A 12,405-nucleotide genomic window follows, 5' to 3' on the forward strand; every position below is an offset into this window, starting at 1 on the left:
TTGCTGCAGGGAGTACATCCTCTGTTGGGCCTTTTTTACTGTGGAGTCAATGGCGGCCCCCCATTTAAGGTCCCTGGAGATGGCAGGGACCTTAAATGACTCCACAGATGTGACTATGGTGTTGTTGATGGTGAGTGGGGGGAGGGGAGGGGGATCTCTTCAAAAGTCTACAATTAATTCCACTGTCTTGAGAGCATTGAGCTCCAGGTTGTTGCGATGGCACCAGGACGCCAGCTGTGTCACTTCCCATCTGTAGGCAGATTCCTCCCCATCCTGGATCAGTCCAATCAGGGTAGTGTCAACGGCAAACTTGAGGAGCTTGACAGAGGAGTCTGTGGAGGTGCAGTCGTTGGTGTAGAGAGAGTAAAGGAGAGGGGAGAGTACGCAGCCTTGCGGAGCTCCTATGCTGAGGGTCTGCGGGTCGAGGTGTGCTTTCCCAGCCTCACATGCTGCTTCCTGTCTGTCAGGAAGTTGATGATCCACTGACAGAGGGATTCAGGCACAGTCAGCTGGGAGAGTTTGTAGTTTAGTAGCTCTGGCACAATGGTGTTAAAAGCAGAGCTAAAGTCCACAAACAGAATCCTGGCATAGGTCCCCTTGCGGTCTAGGTGCTGGAGGATGAAGTGCAGGCCTAGATTGACTGCATCGTCCACCGATCTATTGGCCCTGTATGCAAACTGCAGGGGGTCCGGCAGGGGGTTTGTGATGTTTTTCAGCTGGGCCAGCACAAGTCTTTCAAAGGTCTTCATGACTACAGAGGTAAGTGCGACAGGCCTGTAGTCATTAAGGCCAGCGATCCTTGTCTTTTTGGGTACAGGGACAATAGTGGAGACCTTGAAGCAGGCAGGGACAGTGCAGGTTTGCAGGGACTGGTTGAAAATGTCTGTGTAGATCGGTGGCAGTTGTTCGGCACAGAGCTTGAGGGTAGAGGGAGAAACATTGTCAGGTCCTGGAGATGTTGTATAGTCAAGATTCAAGAGTGTTTTATTGTCATATGTCCCAAAATGGAACAATGAAATTCCTACCTGCGCCAGTTCAACAGATATGTATGGGTAGGACTCTGTAAACACCATAATAAACACCAAAAAAAGTTATATGTAGGAAAGAACTGCACATGCTGGTTTACACCAATGTAGGTCAGAGTTTATTTAGAGGTTGTGTGTTTAATAGCCTGATAGTTATAAGGTAAGCATAGTGTTGATAAAAGTTGAAGCCTAACTCCTGCATAATTCTCTCTGCAGGTTCATCGAGAGCCATTGGTTTGTGTGGGTGACCCAGATGAATCATATTCCTATGGAGATTGACGATGACAAGCACAAGGACTGGCTCAGTATGCAGGTAGTTTCCATTTAAGGAACAGATTTGGAACTTTCTTTGGGCCTTTTATAAAAGTTCCACTTCAAAAAACATGCTTCGTGGTGTTAGAAATTTTTATTCTTAATAAAATGGCCACCACACTAAATTATAGTCATTACACAAGAGATGCATCAAAACTATTGCCCCTCAGTTTTACAGAGTGCCACATCAAATTGGCCACTTGGTTTCTCGACAGTGATTGCTAATAACAAGGAACTGCAGATGCTGGTTTATACCAAAGATAGAGACAAAATGCTGGAGTAACTTAGTGGGTCAGGCAGCATCTCTGGAGGACATGGATAGGTGATGTTGCGTGACGGGACCCTTCTTCAGACCATCTTGATTGACTGTTGTCACGATTTGGTGCATCAGTGGAGGCTCGGTAACAAGATCTTCACTATTCATTTCTTTTATCTCTTTCTTGTACGACTCCTGGACGACAATGGGGAATGGGGAATTTGAGAGGACAGATCAGTCCTGACTGATCTTATCATTGCCAAGTCTGAAATGGGGAATTGCTACTTGTAGGGGACCCCGACAGGTGGTCCAGTATCTGTGGAACACCAAGTGCGTTTGTTTTCAAGAGAGGAAACAGAGAGAGTTCAGAAAGATAAATAGAGCACAAATCAATCAGACACTCCATGAAAAGTTTTGTGTCTTATGGTTCCATTATCATGTTGAGATGTTCGATATATGATCTCTCATTAATCTGTGGAGAAAGATCTTCAATTATTAATGCACACTATTCATGACAGGAGAAGCAAATGACATTACGTCAGTTTCTATTATCTATTTCAACCTCAAATTTCAATGACTTTGTTGCTCAGAATGTTAAGAATACTGAAGGCAATATATTAAAATACTAATCAACACAATTAGAATCTTTATAGTAAATTAAAGTTTCATGATAAAACAGGAAAGTGCAGGCACAATGACGTAGATAGACAATAGACAATAGGTGCAGGAGTAGGCCATTCGGCCCTTCGACCCAGCACCGCCATTCAATGTGATCATGGCTGATCATTCTCAATCAGTACCCCGTTCCTGCCTTCTCCCCATACCCCCTGACTCCGCTATCCTTAAGAGCTCTATCTAGCTCTCTCTTGAATGTATTCAGAGAATTGGCCTCCACTGCCCTCTGAGGCAGAGAATTCCACAGATTCACAACTCTCTGACTAAAAAAGTTTTTCCTCATCTCTGTTCTAAATGGCCTACCCCTTATTCTTAAACTGTGGCCCCTGGTTCTGGACTCCCCCAACATTGGGAACATGTTTCCTGCCTCTAACATGTTCAACCGCTTAATAATCTTATACGTTCCGATAAGATCCCCTCTCATCCTTCTAAAAGATCTAAGAAAGGTGGTGATCAAATGGAGTGTGAGTATTGTATGGAGTTAGGGATGGTAAATTTAAAGAGTGTTGTCTATGACTTTAGTGATGCAGCATTGAAACAGGCTCTTCGGCCCACCAAATCAAAGCCGACCAGCAATCACCCTGTATTCTAGCTCTATCCTACACACTGGGGACAATTGACAATTTACAGAAGCCAATTAACCTCCAAACCTGTATGCCTTTGGAGTGTGGGAGGAAACTTTGGAGCACCCGGAGAAAACCCACGAGGTCACAGGGAGAACGTACAAACTCCGTACAGACAGCACCCGTAGTCAGGATTGAACCCGGGTCTCTGGTGTGGTAAGAGAGTAACACTACTGTTGTGCCACTGTGCCACCACTGTGCCACTGTGCCACTGTGCCACCACTGTGCCACTGTGCCACCACTGTGTTGTGCTATTTCAAAGTAAAACATATAATGTTAAATTAAAGAAACCAGATTCATATAATCAATAAAACAAACATGTAAAGCCATTAAGGATCAGTCATGCTACTAATTTGTAAAATGCTTTCAAACCGCAGGGCTAATCATTCAGATTTCAGTGGATGCAAAATGGGATATTTTGATGCAAAATGATGTCTGTTCTTTCCATTCTTCCAGAATGGAAGAAAGGTTCCAACCCAAAATGTTACCTATTCTTTCTCCTCCAAAGGTGCTGCCTGACCCGCTGAGTTACTCTAGCATTTTGTGTCTACCTTCAGTATAAACTAACATCTGCAGTTCCTTCATACATATCTTCTTTCCATATTGGCTTTGATATTTCTCTTTTTCAAACAGACCTTTGGACAAGGAGTCCAGACTAACTTTAGGAGATCATGTAACTGCCTCTGCATCACATTCCCTGCAGTACAATATAAACCAACCTCCCTTCCATTGACTCTATTTACACCTCAAGTTGCCTCGACAAGGACACCAGCATAATCAAGGACGAGTCGCACCCTGGCCACTCCCTCTTCTCCCCTCTCCCATCAGGCAAAAGATATAGAAGTGTGGAAACGCACACCTCCAAATTCAAGGACAGTTTCTTCCCAGCTGTTATCAGGCAACTGAATCATCCTAGCAACAACTAGAGAGCAGTCCGAGGCTACTATCTACCTCAATGGAGACACTACTGCTATCTTTGATTGGATGTTATCTTGCACTAAACATTATTCACGTTATTCCCTCTATCCTGTATCTGTACACTGTGGATGGCTCAATTGTAATCATGTATTGTCTTTAGGCTGACTGGTTAGCACGCATCAAAAGCTTCTCAGTGTACCTTGGTACACGTGACAATAAATTACACTAAACTAAGCTAAACCAAATTCTTTCTTAAGAACTGCTAATGTAATGCACATCACTTCAACATTAATATTTGCTAAGTTAAGGTGTGTTACATGGGAGTGATAGCAATCCACGAGGCATCCCAATTAGCCAATGACCAATCTCCCTACATTGCTCCTGCAGCTTTTGGCACCTTTACCCAACATAAATCCACCAGGCTCTGCTGAAATTTTGAGTGGACCCAATCTCAATAGCTTTTTAGGGGACAGTCTTTTCTCTTTCCACCACTTTTAAATGTAGAAGTACTTTCTGATATCAAACATTCTGACATGATTTTTTAAAATTCTGGATTCTTACCACAGTACAGCACAGGAACAGGCCCTTTGGCCCACAATGTTTGTGCCAAACATGATTCCAAGATAGACTAGTCTCATCTGCCTGCCCATGATCCATATCCTTCCATTCCCTGCATGTTTACATGCCTCTCTAAGAGCTTCTTAAATGCCACAATCTTCGCACTGATTGTTTTTGATCTACCATTCCACCAAATTCATAGTCATTTTCAATCCTGCTGTTAAATTGCTACATTTTTTTGGAATTCAGTGAAATACAAGCTGATAATATACCACATGTCCCAATGATGCTGCCCTGCTGAACAAATGTGAGCTCCTTTCTGGTACAGGTATGTAGGTTAATTGGCTGGGTAAATGTAAAAATTGTCCCTAGTGGGTGCAGGATAGTGTTAATGTACGGGGATCACTGGGCGGCACGGACTTGGAGGGCCGAAAAGGCCTGTTTCCGGCTGTAGATATATGATATGATATGATATGATATGATACTTCAGGAAGCCATGATGCAGCTTTATAGGAATTTGGTTAGGCAGGATTTGGAATTTTGCATGTATTTCTGGTTGCCCCCATTACAGGAAGGATGTTGAGGCTTTGGAAAGGGTACAGAGGAGGTTGACCAGAATATTGCCTGGATAATGGGGTATTAGCTGCAGGGACAGACATGGCATGGCCAGAGGGTGGTGAATGCCTGGAATGCATATCCAGGGTTGGTGATGGAGGCAAATATGATACTGGCTTCTGATGTACAATTCTGTTGATTCTCCAGTTGGACTCCACCTGTAACATTGAACAATCCTTCTTCAATGACTGGTTCAGTGGCCATCTCAACTTTCAGATTGAGCACCAGTAAGTACTTTCCTCTTTCAACCAGAAGCACTTCGTATTATGAGGGGACAGATTCTTTTTGGGCTCATCTTTCAGTGACGAAGATTTGATTTCTGATGAGTGGAAGGACTTTTCATGTGTGCCTGGGCTGAGCACAAACAGGAGGTAGAATCGTGTCAACAGTAATGTAATAATAACACCTCACTTCTATTGTTGTACCCTAAACTGACAAGATTGGCAATAAGCTAGAGTTTTGTCCAATTCACCTCTATCTCATTGTAGACATTGGGCTTTGTCTCTGGAACTGATATGTTACAATGCAAGTAGCTCTTGCACCCCCTCTCTCTCCATCCCTCCCCCACCCTGGTCATCATTCTAGTTTCACTGTTGCCCTGCTGAGTTTCACTGTCTGTCTAACTCGTTATCACCTACCCCACAGCCAACAATGGACCATTGTGGGCTTCACCTTTCCTTGATCATCGTTGCTTTTTGCATATATTTCATTCATTTATTCTATGTGCCTTTTTTTATCTCTCGTTTACCTTTCCCTTGACTTTGTCTGAAGAAAGATCTTGACCCGAAACATCACCTATTCCTTTTCTCCAGAGATGATGCCTGACCTGCTGAGTTACTCCAGCTTTTTGTGTCTATCTTTGGTGTAAACCAGCATCTGCAGTTCCTTCCTACACATTCTAACTATATTCTGCACTATGTATCTTCCCCTTTGCTCTACCTGTTGTACTTGAGCTTGGCTTGATTGTATTCACGTTTTACGTTATCTGATTTGATTAGATAGCATGCAAAACAAAGCTTGGTAACCTTGGTAAACTAACAATTTTCTCCAGCTTTTTGTTCTGACACCATGATAGAGCACCTCGAGTGGCTTAGAGGGACAAACCATCCAACAGAAGGTGACCCAGGTAGAAATGGGCTGCAGGTTTAGCACAGAAATTATAATTCCACCAGTAGTTCGATTCCACCGGGTGGATCGAGTTAAAATGTCGCATAGAACCAAGGAATGGATCTGGGCTTGGGTGTGGTGGAAGGAGATGGAGCCATATGGGAGGTATGATACGATACAATAGAACTTTATTTAATCTGTCAACAGTCATAAAACACAAGATACATGAAACATGAAATTAAAGCGAGAATGGAAAGAATTGGGGATGTGCAAAGATTGGGGGGGGTGGGGGGAGGGGAGACAGTCCACCCCATGACAGAAGGGGGAGGACTTGTACAGTTTGATAGCAACAGTAGGGAATGATCTCCTGTGGCGATCTGTACTGCATCTTGGTGGAACCAGTCTGTTGCTGAAGGTACTCCTCAGATTGACCAGTGTGTCATGGAGGGGGGTGAGCTGTATTGTCCATGATGCTCCGCGGTTTGAGGAGCATCCTCCCCTCCAAGACCACCTCCCGTGAATCCAACTCCGCCCCCAGGACGGAGCCAGCCTTCCTGATGAGTCTGTGAATCCTGATGAGTTTGTTAGGTTGTGGGCTCCTGACTTTTGTGGGGGTGAAACAGTGGCACAGCAGTAGAGTTGCTGCCTTACAATGCCAGGGGTCCGGGTTCAATTCTGACTACGAGTGCTGTCTGTATGCAGTTTGTACATTCTCTCCGTGACAGGTGTGGATTTTCTCCGAGAGCTCTGGTTTCCTCCAACATTCCAAAGACGTACAGGTTTGTAGGTTGATTGGCGTTGGTGAGCTTCTGGGCCTGTTTCTGAGCTGTATATCTAAACTAAACTACTCTTCTGACATCAGACTTTGCAAAATGACACTTAATTTCCTTTCTTTGAAACATTTTTCTTTTGCAGCCTTTTCCCCACGATGCCTCGTCACAACTACTACAAGATCGCACCTCTAGTGAAGTCGCTGTGTGACAAGCATGGGCTGAGCTACCAGGTGAAGTCATTGTCGCAGGGCTTTAAGGATATCATCGGGTAAGCATAAGCAGCGATACCAGAGGATGTCCACTTTGCACACACTGTTTACTGTCTTAATTCTCTGCCGGAGAGATTTAAAATTGAACCTATCTTTAGACTTTAGAGATACAGCGCGGAAAAGGACTCTTCGGCCCACCGAGTCCGCACTGACCAGCGATCCACGTACACCATCCTACACACTAGGGACAATTTACAATTTACAATTTACAATTTTTACCAAAGCCAATTACACTACAACCTGTGCATCTTTGGAGTGTGTGAGGAAACTGGAGCACCCAGAGAAAAGCCACAGTCACAGAGAGAACATAGTTAGGATCGAACCCGGGTCTCTGGCGCTGTAAGTCTGTAACTCTATCCCCACCATGCTGCTCCCACACCACTGTGCCACTGTGCCGCCATCTTCCCCTTCAAAGTTGCCGAGCGGAGAACTTAAATATATGCAAGGCTTTAGTTCTTTTATTTCTTGTACTTCTTATTAAGTTAAAGCTTTGCCAATTTTAAACCTGTCACCTTGAAATCATGTATATTGATGTTCAGTTTGGAGATACAGCATGGAAACAGGCCCTTTGCCCCACCAAGTCCACACCAACCATCGATCACCTGTTCACAAAGAAGGGTCCTGACCCAAAAAACCCAACCAATGTTCTCCAGAGATGCTGCATGACCTGCTGAGTTACTCCAGCATTTTGTGTCCTTTCTTTGTATCACCCGTTAGCATTAGTTCTGACCTTGGGTGTGGTTTGCATGTTCTCCCGTGGGTTTCCTGAGTGATCCAGTTTCCATGGGTTTCCTGTGGGTGATCCAGTTTCCTCCCACATCCCATAGACGTGCGGGTTTGCAGGTTAATTGGCCTCTGAAATCATTCCAGATGTGTAGGGAGTGGATGAGAAAGTGGGATAACATAGGTCAGTGGGCCGAAGGGCCTGTTTCCTTGTGGCGCAGCGGTAGTTGCTGCCTTAAGGTGCCAGAGACCCTATCTGACCACAGGCGCGGTCTGTACGTTCTCCCTGCGACCGTGTGGGTTTTCTTCGGGTGTTCTGGTTTCCTCCCACACTCCAACGACATATAGGTTTGTAAGTTAATTGGCTTTGGTAAAAATTGGAAATTGTTCCTAATATGTAGGATAGTGCTAGTGTACAGGGCGATCGCTGGTCGGCGGGGACTTGGTGGGCCGAAGGGCCTTTTTCCACACTGTAACTCAAAAGTATTTCAATCTTGCACTATTTCTGGTGCGAATTATTTGTTTAGACTTTTATTTAAGCTTATCTTGTATGTTGTAGATCGAGGCTCGTCATCTAACATATTACTTTTCACACCCCTAGGTCCCTGAAGAAGTCTGGCGACCTGTGGTTAGATGCTTACCTCCACAAATGAGGCTGCTCCAGCAATCCTCACTTCCCTCTCTCCTTACTGCTCCTGAGTTCCAGCACTGTTTTGGAATTCCAGTTTCTTTCGGAGTCTGTGTGCATCTCAAGTGCTTTCCGCGGCATGAACAGGAAGCTGCCACTGGCTCTCTGCAAGACCTGATGGCAGATCCCATCATCAACTGAAGGCTGGTGAAGAGCACCTTTGAATCAGATTGTTCCATACCCCTACCCCCTCCCCATTCCAGCCTTGGCAGGCAACCAACTCAATGGAGCAGAGGCCGTTTTAATTAGACAAGAGACAAATGGCTTGATTTTATTTCAATTTCTTTGTGTTCACAGTCACAGCCCTTAGAGCTGTGACACCAATGTTGTGTTCTGCTAAGCTGTGCTAAGAGGAACTACAATAATAGGTGGATGGACATTTAACTCTGGGTGAAATATATGTCCAACAAGGTTTGCTGTGGCCACTGCCAGTTACTTTAGGGGTTGCTAAGGAGGAAGGGCTGTGAGAGTATTTAAAGCAACTATTTCACTTGCCCTCTCTCCATGGGTGGCACACGAATGAGGTCGATAGACTTTTGGACAATGGTAGAGTCAAGAATTCTGGCGAGCAGGCAATAAAATGGAGCTGAGGCAAGGTTGGAGAAGCCGTGATCTCAGTGCATGGCAGAGCAGACTACGGGGCTGTGATGCTCACTTCTGCTCCTATTTTAATTGATTAACAGATACAGCATGGAAACAGGCCCTTTGGCCCACCCAGTCCACGCCGGCCAGCGATCACACGCTCACACCACTTTACCTGCACTTCCAACACATGAGGGGCAGTTTACAGAGGCCAATTGACCTACAAACCCGCACGCAAGCATTTATGTTCTTCACCCTGGATGAGATCATTTACTTAACTAACACTTCTGAGTAAAATGGAGTAGAAATGGCACACATCCCTGAGGCAGGAGGATTTGGAAACCTGTTTCCTTCTGAGTCACTAACCTTCTGTAGAGAGTGGTGGGAGAACCAGTTAGAGTCATGGAGTCACACAGCATGGAAACAGGCCCTTCAGCCCAACCTAGAAACAGGCCCTTCAGCCCAACTTGTCCACGCCGACCAAGGTGCCCACCGAAGCATTTAGCCCATACCCTCTAACCTTTTCCTATCTGTACGCGTTATTATAACTGTGGCTATGCCTGGGTCACTGGCACCCCACCCATGGGTGCCACAGAGCCCTGCAGACCAGACACAGCCCACGTTCTCCGCCAAGGTGGCATCTTGATACAACTTGCCAGTGGGGACCGCAGCATAGAGAGTCAGAATGGGGCAGCACACTGGCGCAGCGGTAGAGTTGCTGCCTTACAGCGCCAGAGACCTGGGTTCGATCCTGACTACTAGTGCTGTCTGTACAGAGTCTATACATTCTCCCCGCGACCTGTGTGGGTTTTCCCCTGGTGCTCCGGTTTCCTCCTACAAGTACAGGTTTGTAGGTTAATTGGCTTTGGTAAAATTGTAAATAGTCCACCGTGTGTAGAATAGTCTTCGTGTGTGGGGTGATGACTGTTTGGTGTGGACTCGGTGAGCCATAGGGCCTGCCTCTGTGCTGTATCTCTAAAGTCTACACTAGGCAGGTTTCTACATGCTGCTGGTGTCTTTCTCCGGACAAGGGGTCAGCCTGCCACTGTTGCATCCCGGTTACTCCAGCACTTTGTCTTTTTTTTTGTAAACCAGCATCTGCAGTTCCTTGCTGCCGATGAACTCCACTCACCCTGTTCAGCCTATTCCTGATTCTAGATCTATCAACATTCTTCGATCTTTAACAAGCTTCTTAGCTCATGGTGAACAATAAATATTTTCCCTTCCAGCGACCTCCATATGCTTTGAACTATCACTAAACTGTCTGAGCATTTGGATGGGGGGGGGGGGGTGGGGGGGAGAATAACTTGCTGCTACCCTACACTCTTGTTCCCATCCATCCCCCACCATTATTGCCACTCCTTCCTGCCCACCTCACACCCTCCCCACACGTACACGAACAAAGTGCCAGAAGCAGAGAACTAACGTAAACACTACACACACATTTGGTGAATCTGAACATGAATAAAATCAAGCCCAGAGAGTCTAGTTTAAAAAGAAAACGCTCTCAAAAAAAGACCTGAGGAATGACTGGTTCTGTAGTGGTTTAGGGGTGATTTGCAAAAATTGTGTCTGTGTCGTTTTGGAACAGATCGTTGACCTGAGATATCGATCCAAGCCGCCATTGATTCTGTTCTTGCCAAACACTGTTTCATCTTCTTGGAACCATGATCTCCAGGCCCCCTTACCTTTGTACGGCATGCACCCCTCATCCTGGTCAGGTATCTGCTGAAACAAAGGTTCCTTCACCCACATCTCTGTTCACAATCTCTACAGACCAGGAGACTATGACAATGTTGTTTTTAATAAACTGACTAATTCTGCTTTTTTTTTGGCATGACACAACATCAAATAGTCGTTGACTCACTTTAAACCTACTCTGGTGAACATTATTTGTAAATTGTGGATTCTTAAATCTAATGCACCCATCTGCAGCGGCAGCTCATTCCATCAGCTGCATATCACTGAATGCAATTCCTGTTGTTCATTAGTTTCCAAAACATTTTGATTTAAAATTTCAAAATTAACATCTAGTTTGGTTTCATTTGGAGATACAGAGTGGAAAGGGTCCCCTCGGGCCACCGTGCCCGCGCCGACCAGCGATCATCCATGCACTAGTTTTATCCTGCACACCAGGGACAATTTACAGAAGCCAGTTAACCTACAAACCCACATGTCTTTGGAGTGTGAGAGGAAACCAGAGCACCTGGAGGAAAACCATGGGAGAACGTGTCACAGGGAGAACGTACAAACTCCATATAGACAGCACCCATAGTCAGGATTGAACCTGGGTCTCTGGCGCAGTAAGGCAGCAACTCTACCGCTGTGCCACTCTTGTGCTTTATGAATGTAAAGCGCGGATCCGACTTTTAATAGGCATCGTATAGGCAGACATCAAAAACTGTCCTCGATTGTGTCCATCTATTACCTGCCTCTCCCTCCCACCCCCACAATCACTGAAGAGGGGTCCCAACCCAAAACATAACTTATCCATGTTCCCCACGAGATGCTGCCTGACCCGTGGAGTTACTCCAGTATTCTGTGTCCTATTTGTGTAAACCAGCATCTGCAGTTCCTTGTTTCTATGGTTCTATAGTACTGTTGGACTCAGCATCCCACAGCAGAAGGGAAAACAACAACCAGAACCCAAAGCAGCCATTAACTAAAATTCTGAGTCTGTCTCAAATTAACTAATTAAACGGTTTGAGAGCAAGCAGAGATCCAATACTGTATTGGCAAAGGACTATTTGGAATATTATCTCACCCTACTGTAGGAAGGATGCCGTTAAGGTGGAAAGAATGCAGAGAAGATGTACGAGGATGTTGCCAGGATTTGGGGACCTGAGCCACAGAGGAGGCTGAGAGGTGTACAAAATCAAGAGGGGAATAGATAGGGTTAATGTACAGAGCCTTTTACCCAGGATAGGAGAATCAAGAGCCAGGGGACATAGGTTTAAGGTCAAGTCAAGTCAAGTCAATTTTATTTGTATAGCACATTTAAAAACAACCCACGTTGACCAAGAGGGGAAACATTTAATAGGAGCCCGAGAGTCAGCTTTTAGAGGTTGAGTGGGTATATGGAACGAGCTGCCAGTGGAGATAGTTAAGGTAGGTACCATAACAACATCTAAAAGACATCTGGAGGTACATGGATAGGGAAGGTTTAGAGGGATATGGGCCAAATGTAGGCAGGTGGGACTATCATAGATGGGGCATGTTGGTTGGCTGGCATGGGTAAGTTGGGCCGAAGGGCCTGTTTCCATGCTGTATGAATCTGACGA

The 12,405-nt window shown here is 45.3% G+C and overlaps 1 protein-coding gene across 1 annotated transcript in view; it reads left to right on the forward strand.

The window, feature by feature from the left end:
- LOC144602302 (acyl-CoA 6-desaturase-like) overlaps positions 1-11,242 on the forward strand; it is a 47,340-nt gene extending 36,098 nt beyond the window's left edge. The window contains exons 9-12 of the mRNA XM_078415242.1: positions 1,242-1,338; positions 5,130-5,209; positions 7,005-7,130; positions 8,456-11,242. Of these exons, the coding sequence (XP_078271368.1) occupies positions 1,242-1,338; positions 5,130-5,209; positions 7,005-7,130; positions 8,456-8,507 (355 nt within the window). The 3' untranslated portion in view covers positions 8,508-11,242. The remainder of the gene's footprint in view (positions 1-1,241; positions 1,339-5,129; positions 5,210-7,004; positions 7,131-8,455) is intronic.
- The last annotated feature ends 1,163 nt before the right edge of the window (positions 11,243-12,405 follow it).

The sequence above is a fragment of the Rhinoraja longicauda genome, chromosome 18 (assembly GCF_053455715.1).
Source record: "Rhinoraja longicauda isolate Sanriku21f chromosome 18, sRhiLon1.1, whole genome shotgun sequence".
Classification (NCBI taxonomy): domain Eukaryota; kingdom Metazoa; phylum Chordata; class Chondrichthyes; order Rajiformes; family Arhynchobatidae; genus Rhinoraja; species Rhinoraja longicauda.